Source organism: Tenebrio molitor, chromosome 3 (genome assembly GCF_963966145.1).
Source record: "Tenebrio molitor chromosome 3, icTenMoli1.1, whole genome shotgun sequence".
In the NCBI taxonomy this organism is placed as follows: Eukaryota; Metazoa; Arthropoda; class Insecta; order Coleoptera; family Tenebrionidae; genus Tenebrio; species Tenebrio molitor.
Window position 1 is genome coordinate 26,063,979 of NC_091048.1, and position 18,847 is coordinate 26,082,825.

Below are 18,847 nucleotides of genomic sequence, written 5' to 3' on the forward strand. Positions count from 1 at the left end.
TTTAGAAGTTAGCAACGAAACCAACTAAACCATAATTACGTAAATAAGTAATTGCACTGCAAATAGTAAATTTTTAGTTTTGTTGGGAAGCTGATAACAAATACTATAAAAAAAAGTAGATACAAAATAAATTTGTAATTTTTCCATTGATGTTTTTTGATCTGTAGTTGTCGCCTAAAAAATGTATGTGGCCCTCTGCCAAAAAGTGCCTTTTGTACTCGTCGATTTCAAGCCTCGGCTGTGCCTCGGCCAGAAAACTCAGACTAGGAGGAAAAATATTCCCTGATATAGAAATAACTATTTTCCCGGCGCATCCACCATTTATCAATAGTACCACATCAAAACTTTCAGCATTGCAGTGTTGTGTATTTCGCCACAGAAAATCTTTGAAGGATTTTTTATTAAATACAAGAGAAAAAGAATTTTTTATATTGTCAATTCACATTCGTAAGAAGGGGTAAATTACTAGCTTTATTGCCAAATGCGACGCCACTGGTAAGCAGGTTTTTCGCTGAAACGTCAAAGAAACGTCAACGATGTGCTGTTGTTAACCTAGAAAACAACTTTTCAATTTGTAAACAATAAAAATTATCCCAGAATAGATGGTTAAATGGGTTTTACCATTGAATATAAAGTAATAATTACGATCAAACTAAGAAAAACGTTTCGATAAAACAAAATATGAGGCAGCACTCTTGATTTATTTTCTTTGATCGGTCGGTATTTCTGACAGGCAAACAAGTCGAAATACGTTGGAAAAAATCACCGCCGAGATCCCATCAGATTTCACACGTGTGTAAATAAAACGGTTGAAGTTTCCCGAAGCTCGCCATTATCTCATACAATTACAGCAGTTTAAATCGAGTTTGTATCGCTGCGAGATGTTTCGGTAACTTTTTAAAAGAGTTCGTAACATGTTTCGGCTCCAGCGAGAAAAACTTTGGTTATTTTGACGTGGAGACGCATCTCCATCAGGACAAGCTCTCGGTTCATATTTAATTAAACGTACTCGATAAAACTGGCTCTTGCTAGGTATTAAGACGAGACTTTGTGGAACAGACGCGTTTATTCCTATGAAGTTACACGCAAGCGATATAATGAAGCGTTAACCACTGTCAGGTGCAGCTGAAGGGCTTCCCCAGTGACTCCAAGCTAATTGGAAAATGAAGTGACATACACCAGGCACCTGCGAACGAGTCCTCGTCGAAGACCCTACGTCAATGCTCGACGAGGGCGTCCAGTCATTTCTAGGGAAAGTTTCTGACGTGACTCCGCTCGAGCCAGATTCATTCATGAATTCTTCACCAATAAAAATCTTTTGAAAGAGATGCTTGTAATTTTTTCTATAATTATTTCATTTCTCGGGGCATTACTTTGTCCAACAACACAATACTCCCTCTGCACGCAGAGTAATTCTTTTGTTGGGACTGTTTCCAAAGCTGATAAAATTCCGCTTTATCAAAGAAACTCTTGAACTTCGAGATCATCCTCCCTCATATTTAGAGCCGTAATAGTCTAATAAAATAAAATAGCGGGATTTCCTCTCGCTCCGGATAAATAAAGAGGAGGTGCATTTCCTCCGGTATTTGGACACGAGTTGCCGGAAATATTTTCCAGCGTTGTGGAAATCTTGATCAAATTAAGTTGCTTGAAGATTTAATTCTGGAATGATCGCGCAATAACGTCGCTCCCAACTGGGAAAATTGGAGGAAAATAATTTTTCTACTAGATCAACAGGGGTAAAAAAAAATCGTAATCGTAATAAATCGGGTGATGCCGTTTAGCCTCTGCGAAGATATCTTGGGAGACAATTTCCTTGGAATAATTACCGGAAGTCATCCTTCACAAGTACGTTGAAACGAGGAACAACCAGCCAGGACAAGAAACAAATTGTTTATAAAAGGCAGCCTTAGCTACGGCAAGTGTGCTTACTCTGCTGCTCTAATTTTGAGTGCAATAAATTCCACTTGCTAGAGGAAATGATGCACTCTGCCCCATTGTCATCCAAATAGATAATTGTTTAATAATTATTATTTTTGGAGGTAGTGAAAAACGGGGAATTTGGCAAATAATGAATTACTCATGTAGTCCATAAAGAAGGAAATTTTGGAAAACGCAACAATATCTCTGGTGTGCAATAAAATAAGCGCAATGTGAAAGGTGTTTGGCGTTATTTTAAAATTTTGGTTTATACAGGGTGTTTTTGAAGTTGAGGTGTCCCTTTTAACATGTGATAGTATGCGTTCTTCTAAAGACACCATCCTGGGCCATGTTAGTTATTTCTTATTTCTAGTACAGCGGAGAAATGGAAAGGACCGGACTCAAAATTTTAGAAAACAATAAAAATATACAATCAATTATCTCCGTTAATACAAACATTTTACTAAGAAGATTTAGGCTAAAATTCTTAAGAATAATGTGTAGTACCTCGTGTTACAAGAAACGCCGCAACTTCGAAAACACCCTGTAGATTTCACTGTGATGAATCGAATGAAAGAAACAGCTGTCTGTAGTATTGTCAGCAATTTTTGAAGTTATTAAAACTAGAAAAAAAATTAGAGAAAAAACTGGAAAGATTTTTCACTAAAATAGCCCTACGCCACTAAATACTACAATGGCTGGCTAATTAAGATCAGCGCTAATATGAAAAAAACATCCATTTTCATTCAGAAAACGTGTTTTAACGCCGAAATCGAAATTCAAACAAATCTACCCGTATAGCACAAAATCCACTTGGTAAGAATCTGGTTGTTTCACGTTTTTAGGTAGCTTAGTTTTGGAGATATGAACGGTTTTAGGAAAATCTTTCCTAGTTTTTTAAGCCATTACGCAACGTTTTTCGCCAAAATGGCAGAGAGAAAAGTTGTTCCTTTTGATGAGTTCTATTACCAGTTAAAATTAATGCACTTATTTCAGAAACACCCTGTATATTAAAATAACTGTTAGTGCGTAACAAGATAGTTTACCACTGTCATTTCACAGACTTAAATTTAATAGATTTACAATTACACTTTACGATCGCCAACCTTGTTTAAACACAAAAGAACTAAATCGTCAATTCAACTGAATTATAGAGAATAAGAGAATTGCAATACTTCAGAGCCAAAATATATTTTTGTTGAAGTGGAAAACTAACACAATTTTAGCACTTTAGCGTATGTGAAGATGTTTATCCTGTCCAAAAACCTCCATTTCAGTTGTGACAATGTATACAAAGAATTAGGATTATCAACTTTAGAAACACTTCTTATACAGAATACAATGGACAGACAGCATTTTCTTTTAAACGTTTTTGTGTTTTTAAAGTCGAAGTGGGGAAAGTTTTTCAACGTAATAAAGTTATTATCTAGCTTCTCCACTTGTTTATACTCGTCATCGTGCAAAATAAAATGTCTCTTCTCCTTCTCAAGATGCCGAAGAATCTAACGTTGTTTTAACTTCAAATTTCTGTTCCGTAAATGTTTTATTTTTTTTGCTTTAAATTAAGTTTATTCAACAATTCGTTGTTTAACACTTCTTTCAATTCTATATCGTTATAAACATGTTATACCAATATACCATATATTTTTCAGTTTAGTAGTCAAAACGTGTACAGCAAAAAATTATATTTTTATTTTCTCTAAAACTGTACAATTTTCGATACCTCCCCTATCTCCTTCTCCCCTCTGCATCTCCTCGTGTTTATTTGCACGTTTCGCGAACTTTACACATGTAACTTTTAATTAAATCCGACGCTTTATGCAAATGAAATCATAACATTGTTCCAGCGGGTAAACATCGTTCTTGGCCGCTTTTTAAACGGAAACCCAGATGCATTTCCACACTAATCTGGCCGGGGCAGCGACGTGAATGCTTCGCATTCAAATCGACCCCGTGTTTACTGTCGACGGATCCACGATAAAGGTAATACAGTTTGGGAGTTTGCTCATCGAAACCGAACGGGGACGAGAAATACGCCGGCAAAATAGGCGAAAGACGCGTGACCTTAGACAGAGATCGATTTAATTAAAATTTGCGCCGAGACGTTCCATTTGCCGGATTAAAATGCAAGAGCCTCGATAGTGCCGGAAAATAAACGACGTTTAAATATCGAAAACAAGGAGAGGGATCGCGAGGGAGTTATTAGTGTATTGCTGGTTGCATAAAGCAGCAAGTTTTAATTAACAAAACGATCTCCATAATTTGGTGCTGAATGAAAATAAACATAAAACGAAGCGACAGAAGTTAGATAGAATGATGCGCACGGTCACCAAGCATTTGTTTCTGATCCATTTCCACGCTTCAGCGGTTTAGACACTGTCGTGTGTCTGAGCTAAGTTCATCGATTCGTTTATTATGTTATATTGTCATTGTAGCAAGAAGCGAATGTAAAAAAAATGTTGGGGAGAACTAGTTGTATGTATTATCTACTTGTTGAAGGTACTTAGGGACTTTATGAGGAAGAAATATCTTGATAAAGAAGATTTGTAGTACAAATTGTTTAAAACTAAACTAAATAGCTCCAACTTTGTCAAAGTAAACTTAATCAGATGTAGATCAAAGAGAGAGTAACTTGTAAATTAGCGAATTATGCTTGGGATCTTTAATTTGGATTATCCCGGCGCATCCACCATTTTCAATTAACTTGTAAAAAAAATTGTCGTAAGAATTATTATTATTAAAAAAATTTGTTAAGATTTTGCAGATTTTCTCGTTCAATTGAACAATTGTTTTGAGCAGCTAAAATAATTATTAATGACCAGATTTTAAAATGGGAATTAAAACAAACAAAAAAGAGTGTGTGCTTAAGACCCCACGACAGAAGTGAAAACTTCTATGACGCTTGTTATTGATTTTAAGTAATATGTATTCTATAAATTATATTATTATGGATGATAGTACTTGGAGGAATAAGAAGCAAGGCATAAATAATTAATACTATTTAAATCCAATGATGTTTTTAAATAAGCATCAAAAATCTGCATTTTTCAATAGAAACTGCAAATACGTCCGCTTTTAAAGGTAAGCACTCTGGCAAAATTAAACCCTGTTTGCAAATATGTTTGTTTTTTGATGTATATAAATTAAATAATAAAGTAAATAATTATATTAATTGAAAGGTCTGATTACGTTTAGTAATCCCCAGGTATTTTTCGCATTTCTGTAACTGAGAAATGACCATTTCCTTCATTCTTCATTTCTATTGAGAATTACATGAGGTGATTTTGAGTGACATTGAATGATCTGTACCTGGACATAACCCCACTTTTCAACAGACGTGATCACAACATGAGACAGACGTTTTTAGTGTCTCCCACTATAAATATTAATTTCCGTTATTAATATTGATAAATATATTGAGATCATTGCTTTACCATCATTGTCAAGTTTAGACATTTTCACATCAGGTTCACACCACACTAGATGGTCCAATACTTGCCTTCCACAATGATTGCTGTCTTCTCAGCATTCAATCTTGTTTACCTTAACCTCACTTATAACTATTAAATACTAACACTGTCACATATGAATTTAATGCTCAGTGGGCAAGCGCTAGGGCTCGTTCACAATCAACAATTCTCAATTCACAACAAAATTTACCATTTTATCGGTCTCCGTTATTCTGAAGTTACAGAACAGCAAATTTGTCTCCTAGATTTAAAGGCCGATAATATCCGATCCTTTAACGTACTCGATACAGAATAGCCCCTAATAAACATCAAAAGTCTGTATTTTTCAATAGAAACTGCCAATACGTCCGCTTTTAGAGGTAAACAGACTTGCAAAATTTGTGAGGTTAGGTTTCGATGTTTCAGTTTTATTTTCTTGACGATGGTTTATTATATTGAACAGAACACAAGTTTTCATAGCAATACTCTGTATTATGATAATTTGTTCAATAGAACAATTGTTTTGAGCAGCTCAAATAATTAAGGTCCATTCAATAAACATCTGGACTGTCAAAATCAAAATTGCAGATTGCAGTTGTTAGGTTGGTTCAATCACTAGTTATTTTCATATTGCCCAGTTGTTCTCTATGATTTTTTAATTTTTCAAACTATTCATTTCTTTAAATTGACATTGTCAAATAAATTGCAAAATTATTTAAGTGTATTTTGTAAAAAGGTAAAAATGGAAAGTTCAAAACGAAGTAGGGTGGCTCTATTGGCGCGAGAGAAGAGGGCCATAAGAAATTATTATGAGGAACAAACAAAAAAGTGATAAAGTGATAATCACAAATTTGTGCCAAAGCCGCTCCAGTATTGTTAATTAAGAATTGGTGTTCGTTCTTGTGATTCACAAATCAAAATTGTGGAGAGATAAGTGTTAATCAAGTGTTAAATAATTTTCTTCTGAATAAATGAAACAGATTAGTTTATTTTGGATGATTTTGGTTGTTGTTTAATTTGTTACCCGTTTTCAGTTTGTCGCGTGTTTTTTTATAAACTTTATTAAATTGCTCTAATTCATTTAGTTGCAGCAATGAATGATTCAAAACATTTAATTCAATGATTAAAAATGAAAACATAACCTAAATATATTTTGCAACTAGATTTTGATGTCGGTACACTCTAGCGAAAATTTTTTATAACTAAGTACAGTCAAAACAAGCATTTTATTTAAAATTTAATTTTGACAGTCCAGGAGTTTTTTGAATTTACTATATTAATGACCAGATTTTAAAATGAGAATTAAAACAAAAAAGAAAGCTTTCGTAAAAGATGAGAATCATTTTCCGCATAGTACAAATTTTGTCCTTACTTTTAATCCGCAAATTCTGTCAAATTTTCGATTAATCAAAAGTGTGATTAATTTGTTTGTTTTGATGTTTTCGAGGTATAACGTTAAATCCCTTGCGTATAGGCAACTTCGCTTACGCTTAATTGATTGTCTTGATGATAAAAGAACAGTTGGAATCAATTTTCTTTCTTTTTCGACTGTCAAATACCAGTTGGCCGATCCCCCTCCGACGAGACCGTCCAGATCCCGTTAGACCCGTCCTGATGGCGGTCCGAGATTCCATTTGAAAAATTTCCGCCGGCCAAATATCTCCCCGGCTTAACTCCACAAGTCGAATTTAATAACGATCCGGCCTTTCACCGCCCATAACGACGTTACAGATTCCACTTGGAAGTTAATTTCGTATCTGTATAGATTTTTAAATAGGGCCCGGAAGAGCAAACCTTGTTTCGTATCTAGCGATTCATAACTGATCTAAATGTTGGCTCGAGGAAATGAGTAAGCTCCGGAACGTGCCCGGAATCCCGGAACCCGCCAGGGGAAAAACGCATCGACGAAATGATAGGCTCGAGTTGCCATTTTCGCGGACTCCTCGTCCGTCCCCATCCTTCATCGGCCGGATCACCGAAACAACGCACGAACCCGGGAAATTGCGTTTTTCACAATGGATTAATGAAATATTAAGTGGTGTAAATGGCACTTTAGCCGTCGCGCCGATCGATCCGGGCCGCTCTCCTTGCGATTTTCTTTCATGGAAATTGCGCGTTCAGGTAGATGGGACAAGTCTCGATAAACCATGATCGATGGATTCCTGGAAGCGTGCTGGTAAATGTCTGATACGCAACTGCTGATTGATCTGATTTTCCAAGGATAATTACCCGCTTTCCGACGCCTCGTCGATTCGCCAAAACTCACTTCTTCACGCGGAACTCCATCCTCAACATGTTAAAGCTCCTCGCACGCGGATCTTCACAACACCAAACAAGATTAACAAATTGTTCGGGACTCGCCAAGCAAACGTTCACACCTCTCGCGCATTTGCTTTGTTGTGGATTTTTCACCGGCTACCATGGCACATCTCCGCTCGCCTGAATCCGTTCCCGCTGCATACAGAAGATTTACCGAGTAATTAATTACGTTAAATTTGACACCAGACGTTATTTAAATGGGAGCAAGGAAATTTCATTTAAGTACTACAGGAATTTATGCTATCGTTATAACTTTAAAAATAATTCCAGCTTGCCGTAATCCTGATAATAAATTGCTACAAACCATGAAGGTTTTATGGAGCTTCAAATTGTGTTGCGTAATGAGACATAACCTTCGTTTAGTTCGCTAATCGACCCAGTTATAGAACTACATTTGCAAGATTGCAAGACTATTGTCTTGTTGGCTCGACGCACTAGAGCCTTGACTAGTGCACAGTCCCTTTGTTCCCAAATTAATTAATAGATGCACAATAATTGCGATTCGAGGGGCACACGTGCGCCTCATTTGATTCGTTTCAGCTTCCCACATAATCTAATTCAAATATAGATACTACCACCTGGGACTCTCTAATTTGATGTCTTTGAGCAAATCTTATTAAGAAGCCTAAATTAAAATGGCAAATGCCATCGCAAAGTGGGGCTATCAAGTTTCTTGTAACTGTTAACAATCTCACGTAAACTGGTCGATATGTTTATAATATCATATCTAGAGTTTTTTGGAATCCTAATGGAGTGTTTTTAGTAAAGAGGAAGTGGTAAAAAGTTCGTTGGGATTGAAAGCTTTGGAAACGTCAAAATAAATGGCGTATACTTGGTTGCCTATACGGGAATTCATCAAGGAGTAACACCTTTTTGAATGCATCTTGGGAATGCACCGCTTGCATAATTGTTGAGACGGGTTGAGTTTCTTTGGTGAAAAGGGCGATCCTGTGAGAGCGCCTGTAAAATGCAGAAAATCCAATTAGGAATAATTGTGCGGCACTCGAGTGAAAAGGTCGTCGTCGAATTCTCCAAAGAAAGTTTCCCTTTTAATTTCGAATGCACTCGAGCCGTTGTCGTGGCTCTCCACCGAGCGCACGAGCTTTCAAGACCAGCCCACCACCAACAAATTCGATTTGAGAGCAACAGATTTTCGACAATCACGAGCTTTCGTAAAAGCATTATTTATACATTCAAAAGGATCTAGTTTTGAGTTGGCTCCGTCGAAAACCTCTCCTATTTAAATATTCAACGACCAGCACTAAGCATCGCTGAGAGAGCAGGTGGACGAGTGTTGTTTTTCGGTCCCTCGCCCCATTCGTTCGAATTCGGCGGAATCCAGACGTGTGCGGTTTCAAATGGAGTTAATTAAATTCCCGTCTTTAATTCCGGCGGAATGCCAATCAAGAACACTTTTAGCTCTGCAAAAATTCATCGACTTCCGTCCGAATTGTTTGCATAAATGCATCATCGCCGCCCGAAACTAGTTCGTGCATGTTTGGGGATAAACGAGAAAAACTGGTTTGTGGAGCTTTATGCAAATGCTGTTAGCGCGCGCTGCTGATTAATTGAGCGCGCCCTGAAAGTTCATCTGGAACGAGGAACATGTCGGTGCGTATGAATTTCACCGGCGATTAAAGAAATGTGGGGGCGGCGCTCAAAAAATCGCCCGGAACGGAAACGAACCAATTACGGAATTAACAGAATGGAAGTGAGACGCCGCAAAAACGACCCACCCGACGTCTCGACAGACCCCGGATGCGTCACAAAAGAACCGTTTAATTAAGCTGTCGCATGGATTATAATAACAAATTGTCTTCCAAGCCCCGCCGTTCTGTTTTTACCCTCTTGCAGGTCACGGAAACGCATCTGTCCGCGTTTAAAACAGACATTTTGTACTTCTTTCACCAACACCGACCGGATTCGTCGTCTCAACCCTGAAAGCTCTTCGCCCTTCGCGTTTGAAGCGCAGTTGACAATTGAAATCAGCGCCCTCTATGAAACGACCGAACAATATTGATTCCAACGCAGAGTTCGTCTCTGAAGTGAATTTATTCAACCATTTGCGACAGTATCGAACCGGATTCGCCTGAAAACAAAACAAATTGATTGTGTGATGCATGATCAAAGGAAAAAATCGATAAATTGGGTGTTGACCTTTCTGTTGACAGATGGCGCTCGCGAGAAATGTCAACGTCTATTGTGACAGTTTTAGTGATAATAAAAACAATTTTGTATTTTAATGCGGAGATAAATGTTATCTGCAAAATAGTAACGCTGAAGATTATTACTGTACAACACATTTTATCTGGAGTTTTGTTTACGGTTTTCTTAGGACGACGTCAATTTGGTTTGTGTAATTTTGGGCAAAATGAGACAAATGTTAAGCTATATCTTTAATTAATTAGCATACACATCAATATCAATATGACTTAAGATGTACTTAAACAATAAAAAGTCAGTTAAGGACAATAACTTTAGACGTGTCGTATTCATCTTACCGTTAGCTTCTATTGACATATATGTTAATCATGGGGAAAAAAATAGGGGGTACAACCTCTATACTTTGCATTAAATAAATGCTCCCTTTACACAATATAAGTATGTACATATTACATCGCATGGGGGCACCCAATGTTACATCCAGAGTATTAACAATACATTAACTCTTTTTTAGAATTCTAGTGCCTATAGTGTAACGCTAAAGCTACTAAACATCACTACTCTTAACAATAGACACCGTTTTGTCCAGCAACAAACGAACCGTCTTGTTCCTGGTGTTTTTGTATAGTCGTGATTGAGTGCATATATCGATATATACACAAAAATTAACGTTAAATGACATATATAGTCTCGAAAAAAACCACTAATTCTATGCAAAGTATAGCTTGTAAAATTAGGTGCGATCCTTCTCGTTGCGTGGGGCCACACTTATTGCGCGGAAGTTTACGCGACCGCGCAAGATTCCAACGAATAATGGTGGCCCGGCTCTGATGTACTTAAAATTATTTTAAACGGCGCCCTGACCGGCCGATCACGTCGCCGAAACGGCGCCGACAGAGAAGAAAAGCGCAATGCATGTAGGGAAAGCACATGCGGCTCGATACGTTTTGTGCAAACGCCGCCGTTCGTCACACTCAAAACATCTCGATTAGCCTAAACACAAGATATACGGAAAAGAAACGATAAATTAAAACGTTGCAGATGTTTCGATTGTGCCGGCGATCCCGCCGCCGTCCCTTCACTTCTTGCTCATGATCCGCAAGTACTCGAGGGCGTTCTGGGCCGCCGCCGACTGGGCCTCTTTCGGGCTGGCCCCGGCGCCGTAGCAGACCGCCACCGGCAAAGTGGACAGCTGCACCAGGCACTGGCTCTTGCCCGACAGGGCCTTCTCCTCGATGTCGACGTACGTCACCTCGAACTGCTGCTCGTTGGCGATCTCGTGCAGGAACTGGATGAAGTTGAAGTCTTTGTTGTTCAAAACTATGTTCTGCAAACGATTGCCGGTTTAGTAAATGGGGGAGGGGCGCGAGCGTTGGACGATGTGTCCAAAGTGGGCCGCTCTCTGTTACCTGTAGTTCCTTCAGCTTTGGTCCGTTGGATTGTTTCAGGGTCTTGTGAAACTGCGACACCTTTTGGGTGTGTTGCACGTGGAGGGTGGGTATTTTACTATCTTTCAGGCCACTGTAGCGTCCTTGCAAGTTACACATTTTCGCCGCCAACTACAACATACATAATTGAAATGATCCGGGGGCAGATCCGACATTGCTCAGACTATTTTTACGAGAATTTCGACGGTTACCGGTGCGGTTAGCGAGCCATCGTACGCTTCGCCAAACGACAACGAATTGTCATTTCAATTTTGTACATCTGGTACAGAACGCACTGAAAGATCGTAAAAATACCTCAGCAATATCCGACCAGCTCTAACTTTACAACAAGCAAACACTTAAACATCCATAGTCTGAAGAAGAAAGCGAAAATACCAAAACCAAAACTGCCAAGCCATCCACCACTTACCTCCTCGTCGTCGTCATAACCCTGCGGCAAGTTGTTGCCCTCCAAAGGCATGTCCTGGAGTGCCTGCCACATTTTGTGAGCGGCCATCCTCTTCGCCAGCTTCTTCGACTTTCCGGTGCCCACCTCCTTGAACTTTAACACTTGGCAGGCTATCGTGAACTGGCGCTCGTGCGGGAGGCCCTCCTCGTGTTCCATCTCGTACGACGGCGGCGGCCACCTCCGCGACATGCACATCTCCTGCAGCCATCCGATGGGGTTCCCCATGACCTTGTCGTCGAACGGGGAGACCACTTGGGCCGTTCTGTACATAATCGCTACTCACTATCTGTCAACTGTCAAAAACTGCCAATTTTGACAGATTATTTTTTGATTGCGATAAGCGTAAATATCATCGTTTGGAGCGGAAAATTATGATTTGTACTCACATGTCGTTCGCACCGGGTGTACCGTTGGAGGCGTTGGCCTGTTCCGGGCTTTGCTTGCCCACAAGGACGTCCAGCAGGTTCTTGGCGGCGCAGTGTTTGGCGTCTTTTTTCGACCTTCCGGTTCCCGTTGCGACGAAATCGCTGTTGATGAACACCCGATATCGGAATATTGGCTCGTGGATAGCACCTTCGATTTGGACTAGTTCGTATTTAGGTGTCGCCCCTCGTCTACTCAACAACTCTTGGAGGACAGAAACGGGAGTTTTGGTCGGCAAAGACGCCATCTCCTGAAAGTGCGTTCTTTTTCAACGAAGCGACCAAGAGGACACTTTCCTACAGCGGTTTACTAAACTAGTCCTTTTATCCATTTTGTTAAATACTTCGACATGCTTTGAAACTGCGAGACAGACACAGCTAGCCTCACATTTTGACCGAACAGAGCACGAAATACCATTCTGACAAACTCTTTCAATATTGAAAAATACAGGTCAAAATACAAACAATTTTTCAATTATGTGGTAATGCGATGATCCATATTATGCACTAAGTTGCAGTTTTCTTTTAAATTCACAATTACTTTCATCTTTCATCTAATGGTAACGCGTTCGTTTGAATTTTTTTTAAATCAACCTAACCTCAAAACTACCGCCAAAGAACGATTACACTATTTGCAAAAAATATGTTTTTCTGTACATTGGTTAATAAGAAAGGTTTTAAAGTATGTATTACGTTAGGGTGAATACATATCAAATTCCCATCACTTCGAAACGGGCTAGTTGATTTAAAAAATGGCTACCGAGAAAGCACCACAGGTAAAAAATGATCTTGAAATGTACAGGGTGATTCAAGTTTTACCGCCCCAGCGAAAACACACTTCTAATCCATTTAAAATTCTCAAAAAATTCAGGAATGATTGTGTAACGCTGTAGAACATTCTGTAAAAATTTCGATTTTTTAATGAAACTAGTGAATATTTCGTTTTAATTCAATAACCGCTACATTAATATTTCACTGAGAGTCCTTCCAAACATTTAACAAAAAGTTGATGTCATTGAAATCATGAAAGCATCACCGGTTTTTGAAATAAATGGAATTCGATATTAAAGTGCAAAATTTAGCTATGATTTATTATTAAATTGGGCGGTACCTTAAAGGGACTAAAGAATTACTGGAAAAGTTCTCAACAGATGTTTCCCAACAATGAAGTATTTATTTATGACACTGCAGTTGTAAATCTTGATCATTTTTCGGTGTTAATACTAAAATTGGAATAATTCTAAAACTAATCATTTTCTATTGATGCGAATTTCATAAATATGTTCTTTGAATTAATTGTGAATTATGAGCGTGCACGGGATTTTTTTTTAATTTTGGCTCTGAATGAAGTGATACGGGAAAATTGATTGCACACGTTTGAAACCTTATATGAAGGGAATCTAACCCTAAAGTTTCGTAATTTTTACTAATTTTTTAATAGGGATAATCGTGTGGGCGGTAAAACTTGAATCACCCTGTACATCTCAAACTATTTGAAGGAAGAGTAAAAAATATCGAATACTTGGCTCGGATAGACAATGATTTAGGGGAAGTTAATTAACTTTGTGTTAAAGGCTTCTAGTGTCAATGAAGCTTTTATTCTTTCTGATGCATGTTAAAATCTTTGTTTGATGTAATGACTTTTATTTAAAAAAACAAAATGTTTACAAAGCGAAGAAAACCAATGGAACAGTACCTGAAAGGCTTTGGGTTTGCACAATGTGTTAATGAGGTTAGATAGTCTGTTCAAACTTTCTTAAATAATCTGTGATTAGATAAAGATTATGAACAATTTTAAAACGAGATTATTGTAGATATCGAGTCTAAAAAATAAAAGCAAACAACGTAAGAGGTTGAAGCACAAGCTAACTAGTAATAATTAAAATAAATTCCTGAACGGTACTTATATCAATTGACATTATTGGAAAAAACACAAGACAAAAAATGCCAATTTCTAATAAACGATAAGACCGTTGTGTAATTTTATTCCCGAGGGTGAGGGTCGATTTTGCCTGTCCTAGAAAACGAGTATTTATCTTATTTAATGTCGAACAAAAGATCGTTAGGGAGTGCATTGGTATTGTGAGTCCGCTGCTAATGTTTACTTCCTGTTGCCCAAGATTACAAAGGGAAAGCCGTTGGATTTTAAAATAGGAGCAAAAATTTGTGTCGAATACAACGGCGCCGGGTTAGGGAGGGTAGGTTTTGGCCCATTCGTACCAGTTATTTAAACCAAATAAAAATGCAATATCCCAATAACTGCACAATAGTTATTTATGCAACGAGTTTCTGTGTAAATTGGGCTTTTCTAATTGCCCGAGGGACAAGATTAAAACACGAGCGTAGCGAGGGTTTTAAGGCCTCGAGGGCAATTAGAAAAGCCCAATTTACCCAGAAACGAGTTGCATACAAAATTTTATTGTTTGAAACGACGTCCCTGAAGCTTCCAAATCTTTTAAAAATGGTTTCGCATTTGCTTTTGACAGTTTTGACAAATTTTTCAAGACCTGTCAGAAATGTAACGTTGAATGTGTTGTCTACGGCAACGACTCGTTATCTGCTCATTTTGCTTTAGGGCAGTTAAGAGGCAGTTTACAAAGGAGAAAAATGAGAATTTATGACAGTTAAAAACAATAAAATAATTTTAATATCAAGTAAATATTGCTAAAAAAATATGAGTATGCAAACAACAAACGGCATAAGCTCCTAGATAAACTTGCCAATAATTATTGTTAGAAACATTTAAGCGGAATGTTCTAGCCTAGGATATTATTATCCTTTTTGAGGATTAAAAACAGTTGAGAAAAATATGCATTTAAAATTGTTGACAGATTGTGTGCCTGCTTTCCACGGAAACAAATAAAAAAACAATGCTGTTATGAAATCTTACAGCACTAATGGACTTCCGCAAAACAAAAAAATAAGCATTTAACAATTACATATTACTACTATTATTAATTTTATTAACTTATTACCAAGACGTCAGTTTATGTAATGAAACGCATTGGTTTTTTTGCGAAATGAATTAAAATCAGCCATTCTTTTGCCTTTTTGTATATAAATTCGATCGTGCGACATTTTGACACCGCAGATTTTTTCGGTCTTCCGGTTTCGCCGAAAATGACAGTCATTCTTGATTTGCACGTGGAACACGTGTATATTATTGCAATTTCACAATCCTCAGTACGCCTGGACAATTTTCCCGGATTTTTAGACGTACTTTGACTTTCTCGAGCTAATTCTTGTTTCAAATCAAAAGTGCTGCGAATGACTTTAAAATCATCATAATCAATACAGTGTTTTCCTCTTTTGTCAATTGTATTTCACTATTTCTAGTGTACAGTCGGGAGCAATAAATTTTTATCGTCAAGGTCATTCTTTGACGCAATCGAAAATGCTCCATTGTAAAACAGTCGTAAATATCATAACCTACCATTATGACATTAATTGTCATTTTTTTCTCTTTTTTTTAACATGGGCATAATCAGGCAGGGAAAATTGTTTAATTTGTGACAATCTAACCAAATTTTGAAATGACATTGGCGACCAAAATTTATTGCTTGCGACAGTAAATAAGAGAAAAATTCAAATTTGATTTTTAATGAAGGAATTTAAATCTGGAGAAATTCCTGTTTAAAAAAAAACTCGATCTATTTGTTCTTGTTTCTTTTAAATTTATATTCATTTATTATTTATTTTTATTAAACCTTCACATCACATTTATATTTATTTATATATTGCAATATTTAACACATGGTGGATGCACTTTTCTTTTCAGTCATCAGCCCGGTACGGCAAACCGTTCGCTTTGCACTTCAAACTTTCCCATTAATTCCACTTTAATGTAAAATCGCAATTAACATAATAGAAAACGTAAAAGAACGCAAAGCTAACATACTCGGACATTTTTTAAGAGTTACGGTTGCGGTTGAATTGTATTACCGATTTTTTCTAATATGGACACTGTTACCACCAGATTGTTTTGTGCTTGGTACAAAAAATATTACTGGCTTGTAGAGCTAATAAAACCATTGATAAACTTTTGTTTGTATTGTTTATTGTGTAATCAAAATTGAAAAAACACTCCAGGTCGCCTGCAGGGTACGACAATACGAAACAATTTTCTCTACGAGCCTTCACGTTGGATCTTACCTGACAAATTTATTTTCCTTTGATTAGTAAACGGAATTTCGGAATCTGTTCTTTTAATCAACGAAACATTAAATAAATCTGCTGTCTACGTTCTCCTCACCCCAATAAACCTATCTTGAGAATTTAGAGTAATTGGCCGACCCAAATTTCTTATTCACGAACCACCACTGCACTAAACTGAAACTGTACAACAGAAAAGTTCTGAGTTCTGTGTACAACTTATCAAACAGAAAGACAGGACCAGACAAGTGTTAGTTGTCTCGAGTATAACGGATGTTTTTGTTAAGCAGGCGGTGAACTGTCGATTGTGAACGCACTATACAGGTAACGAATCACAGATCAGCTGTTTAATCTTACGCTTTTACACGAGTGGTGCGCTCTCAATCGACTCTCCAACGCCTACTTCGACGCCAAATTTAAAAAAAACACCTTTATATACGAGGAGGACAACACTATTATTATATTAGATCAAACAATTAAACCGTGAAGGATTGACACAACGAGAATAATTGTGTTAAAGGTAGTGAGCACAACAAATTTCTCACGTACTTTTGGCTTAACTGATAATTTTGTTTGACATGAGTAAGTTACATATTTACTTTTGTATTTCGACAAGAAAAAACTTTTCAAATATCTGTGTCAACTATTATGTTTACATCCCAGGACCGCTTTTGACGGTTAAAACGCGTAATAATAAAAAATTAAATATGTCGAATAAATAACTGAAAACAATTGTGTACTTGATTGTTCTTTTATTGGAAGTTATTCACTGTTAAAATAAATTTTAAGTGTTTACTGGAATAAACTGCACCATTGTAGACGCAACCGGTGAATAACTGCAACGATTTAATTAGTGCAACAAGTATTCATAAAAGCATAAAAGCAAAACAATATTTTTTAGTACAAGTTGCTGTAACCAGGATGACGTGCTCAAATCTTTCATTTCCGCGTGAATAATGAACCCGGAAAAATATTTAAAAAATAATCTCTTTGATCTTGAAGGTGAGGCCATCTTTTAGTCGAATATGGCTTCGTCACACTCAGACTACAATATCGATTTTGCTAATGACACTCCAAATGTACCTTCTGCCAGAGTTCAGAAAGTTTTGTTATTGTTATACGTCTCACCTTTGAACAAGCTGTGATGTTTTGATTACTTTACATTGTTATTACTCGCAAGTTGTGAAATAATCTCGAAATATTATTAAATTAATTAAGAAATTTAAGTTGCTGACGATTCCAAGAACCAAGAGATCCCATTCGCCTCGTAATATTTATTTTTCAAATTAGAAATGTTTTCGACAATTTCGAAAAGAACACAGAAAGAGAATGCCTTTCTTGTGGATTGTGCAAAATAAAAAACGGTGAATTTTTGACCGCACAAAATACCTCGTCTGTCAAAGCGTAGTTATTTACCAATTTGGCTTCTTCACTGAGCGACATTCGTTCGGCTTGCATCCCGTGCAAGGCGTTCCTGTTGTTCTTCCTCCTGGGATGGACGTTGTGCAACTGTGTTGACGGATGGAGGAGCGTCATGTTTGAGTCCATGCGAAATTGCTGCAACGACAACATCACTGAATCGACAACCCCAAAGCCGTCGTGTCTTCGTGCAAGTTAGCCCAGTCTCTCGTTTTGTCGTTGTTAATTTTGACTGGCGGGTCGAAGAATTCGCAAACGATTGGGTGTGAATTTAAAAAAAGAAGCCGACTTGTTTGCTCAAGAATGACGTTGGCGAATTAAATATATACCCAAGGCTGTGAAGCATCGCACCCGGAATCGTGTCCAACAACGCGCAATGGACCATCACCAGTGACTCTCTCTCTCTCTCCAGTTTGTTAGTGTTACAGGAAGTGAAGTTATCGCAAGGAAGAAAACACTGACAAAACGCAAACACAAATCGCTTGTCTTTCATTGCCTTTACCTGTTCGATTGGCGGGGGCACAAACATCTTGCGGCGGCCCTTTCTGGGAACAACGAGCGATTATAATCCAGCCTACACAACTAAAAACTGTTAAATCAAGATGAATCACACTAGAATGCAAACGCGAACGAGCCGCACGTGTTCAAGGGGCAACTGACACAAATGGGGGACCGGTGAGAACTGGTCTCACGACCCCTCGACTCGCACCCCTACCCAACACTTCGAACGTCCCTCAGAGGCAAACCGTCTCCACTCGGTTCGGCTATTTGGACCATTCTGCGTCCCGACACTAAAATCAACTCGTATTTTCTCTAAAGAAGCCGGTTTTCGAGGGCAAAATGGCCCAACAGCAGGCGCCGTGGGGGGTCCCTCTCGGCACCAAATCCAGGCAAATACGTGCGACTAAGACTACAAAAACACGATCTACTTACAATTTCACACTGGCACTTGTACAAAAACACAACAAATACGCTTTGCCACTGTAAACACCGCAATGGCGACGTTTATTTTTGATTGACTGGTACAGATGTCAAAATGGACGCGTGCGCACTGAAACGTCAGCTGTTACGGTCGCCGCCACGAAATCCCACCAGCTCGAATTCGCA

At 38.0% G+C, this 18,847-nt stretch overlaps 1 protein-coding gene across 10 annotated transcripts; it reads right to left on the bottom strand.

The window, feature by feature from the left end:
- Window positions 1–10,071: 10,071 nt before the first annotated feature.
- loqs (loquacious) lies at window positions 10,072–18,809 on the bottom strand. 10 transcript variants are annotated; one of them, XM_069040710.1, is made up of 7 exons: window positions 18,674–18,809; window positions 18,243–18,314; window positions 17,711–17,878; window positions 12,134–12,420; window positions 11,709–12,009; window positions 11,261–11,410; window positions 10,072–11,178 (listed from the first exon to the last, which is right to left on the bottom strand). In XM_069040710.1, exons 2-7 carry the CDS (start codon window positions 18,267–18,269, stop codon window positions 10,930–10,932), a joined length of 1,182 nt encoding a protein of 393 aa, XP_068896811.1. In that variant the 5' UTR covers window positions 18,270–18,314; window positions 18,674–18,809; the 3' UTR covers window positions 10,072–10,929. The 10 variants fall into 10 exon arrangements, with proteins under 10 accessions (XP_068896811.1, XP_068896810.1, XP_068896812.1 ...); XM_069040709.1 differs by having other exon boundaries at window positions 18,243–18,285; window positions 18,674–18,802; XM_069040711.1 differs by having other exon boundaries at window positions 18,243–18,322; window positions 18,674–18,773.
- Window positions 18,810–18,847: the final 38 nt, after the last annotated feature.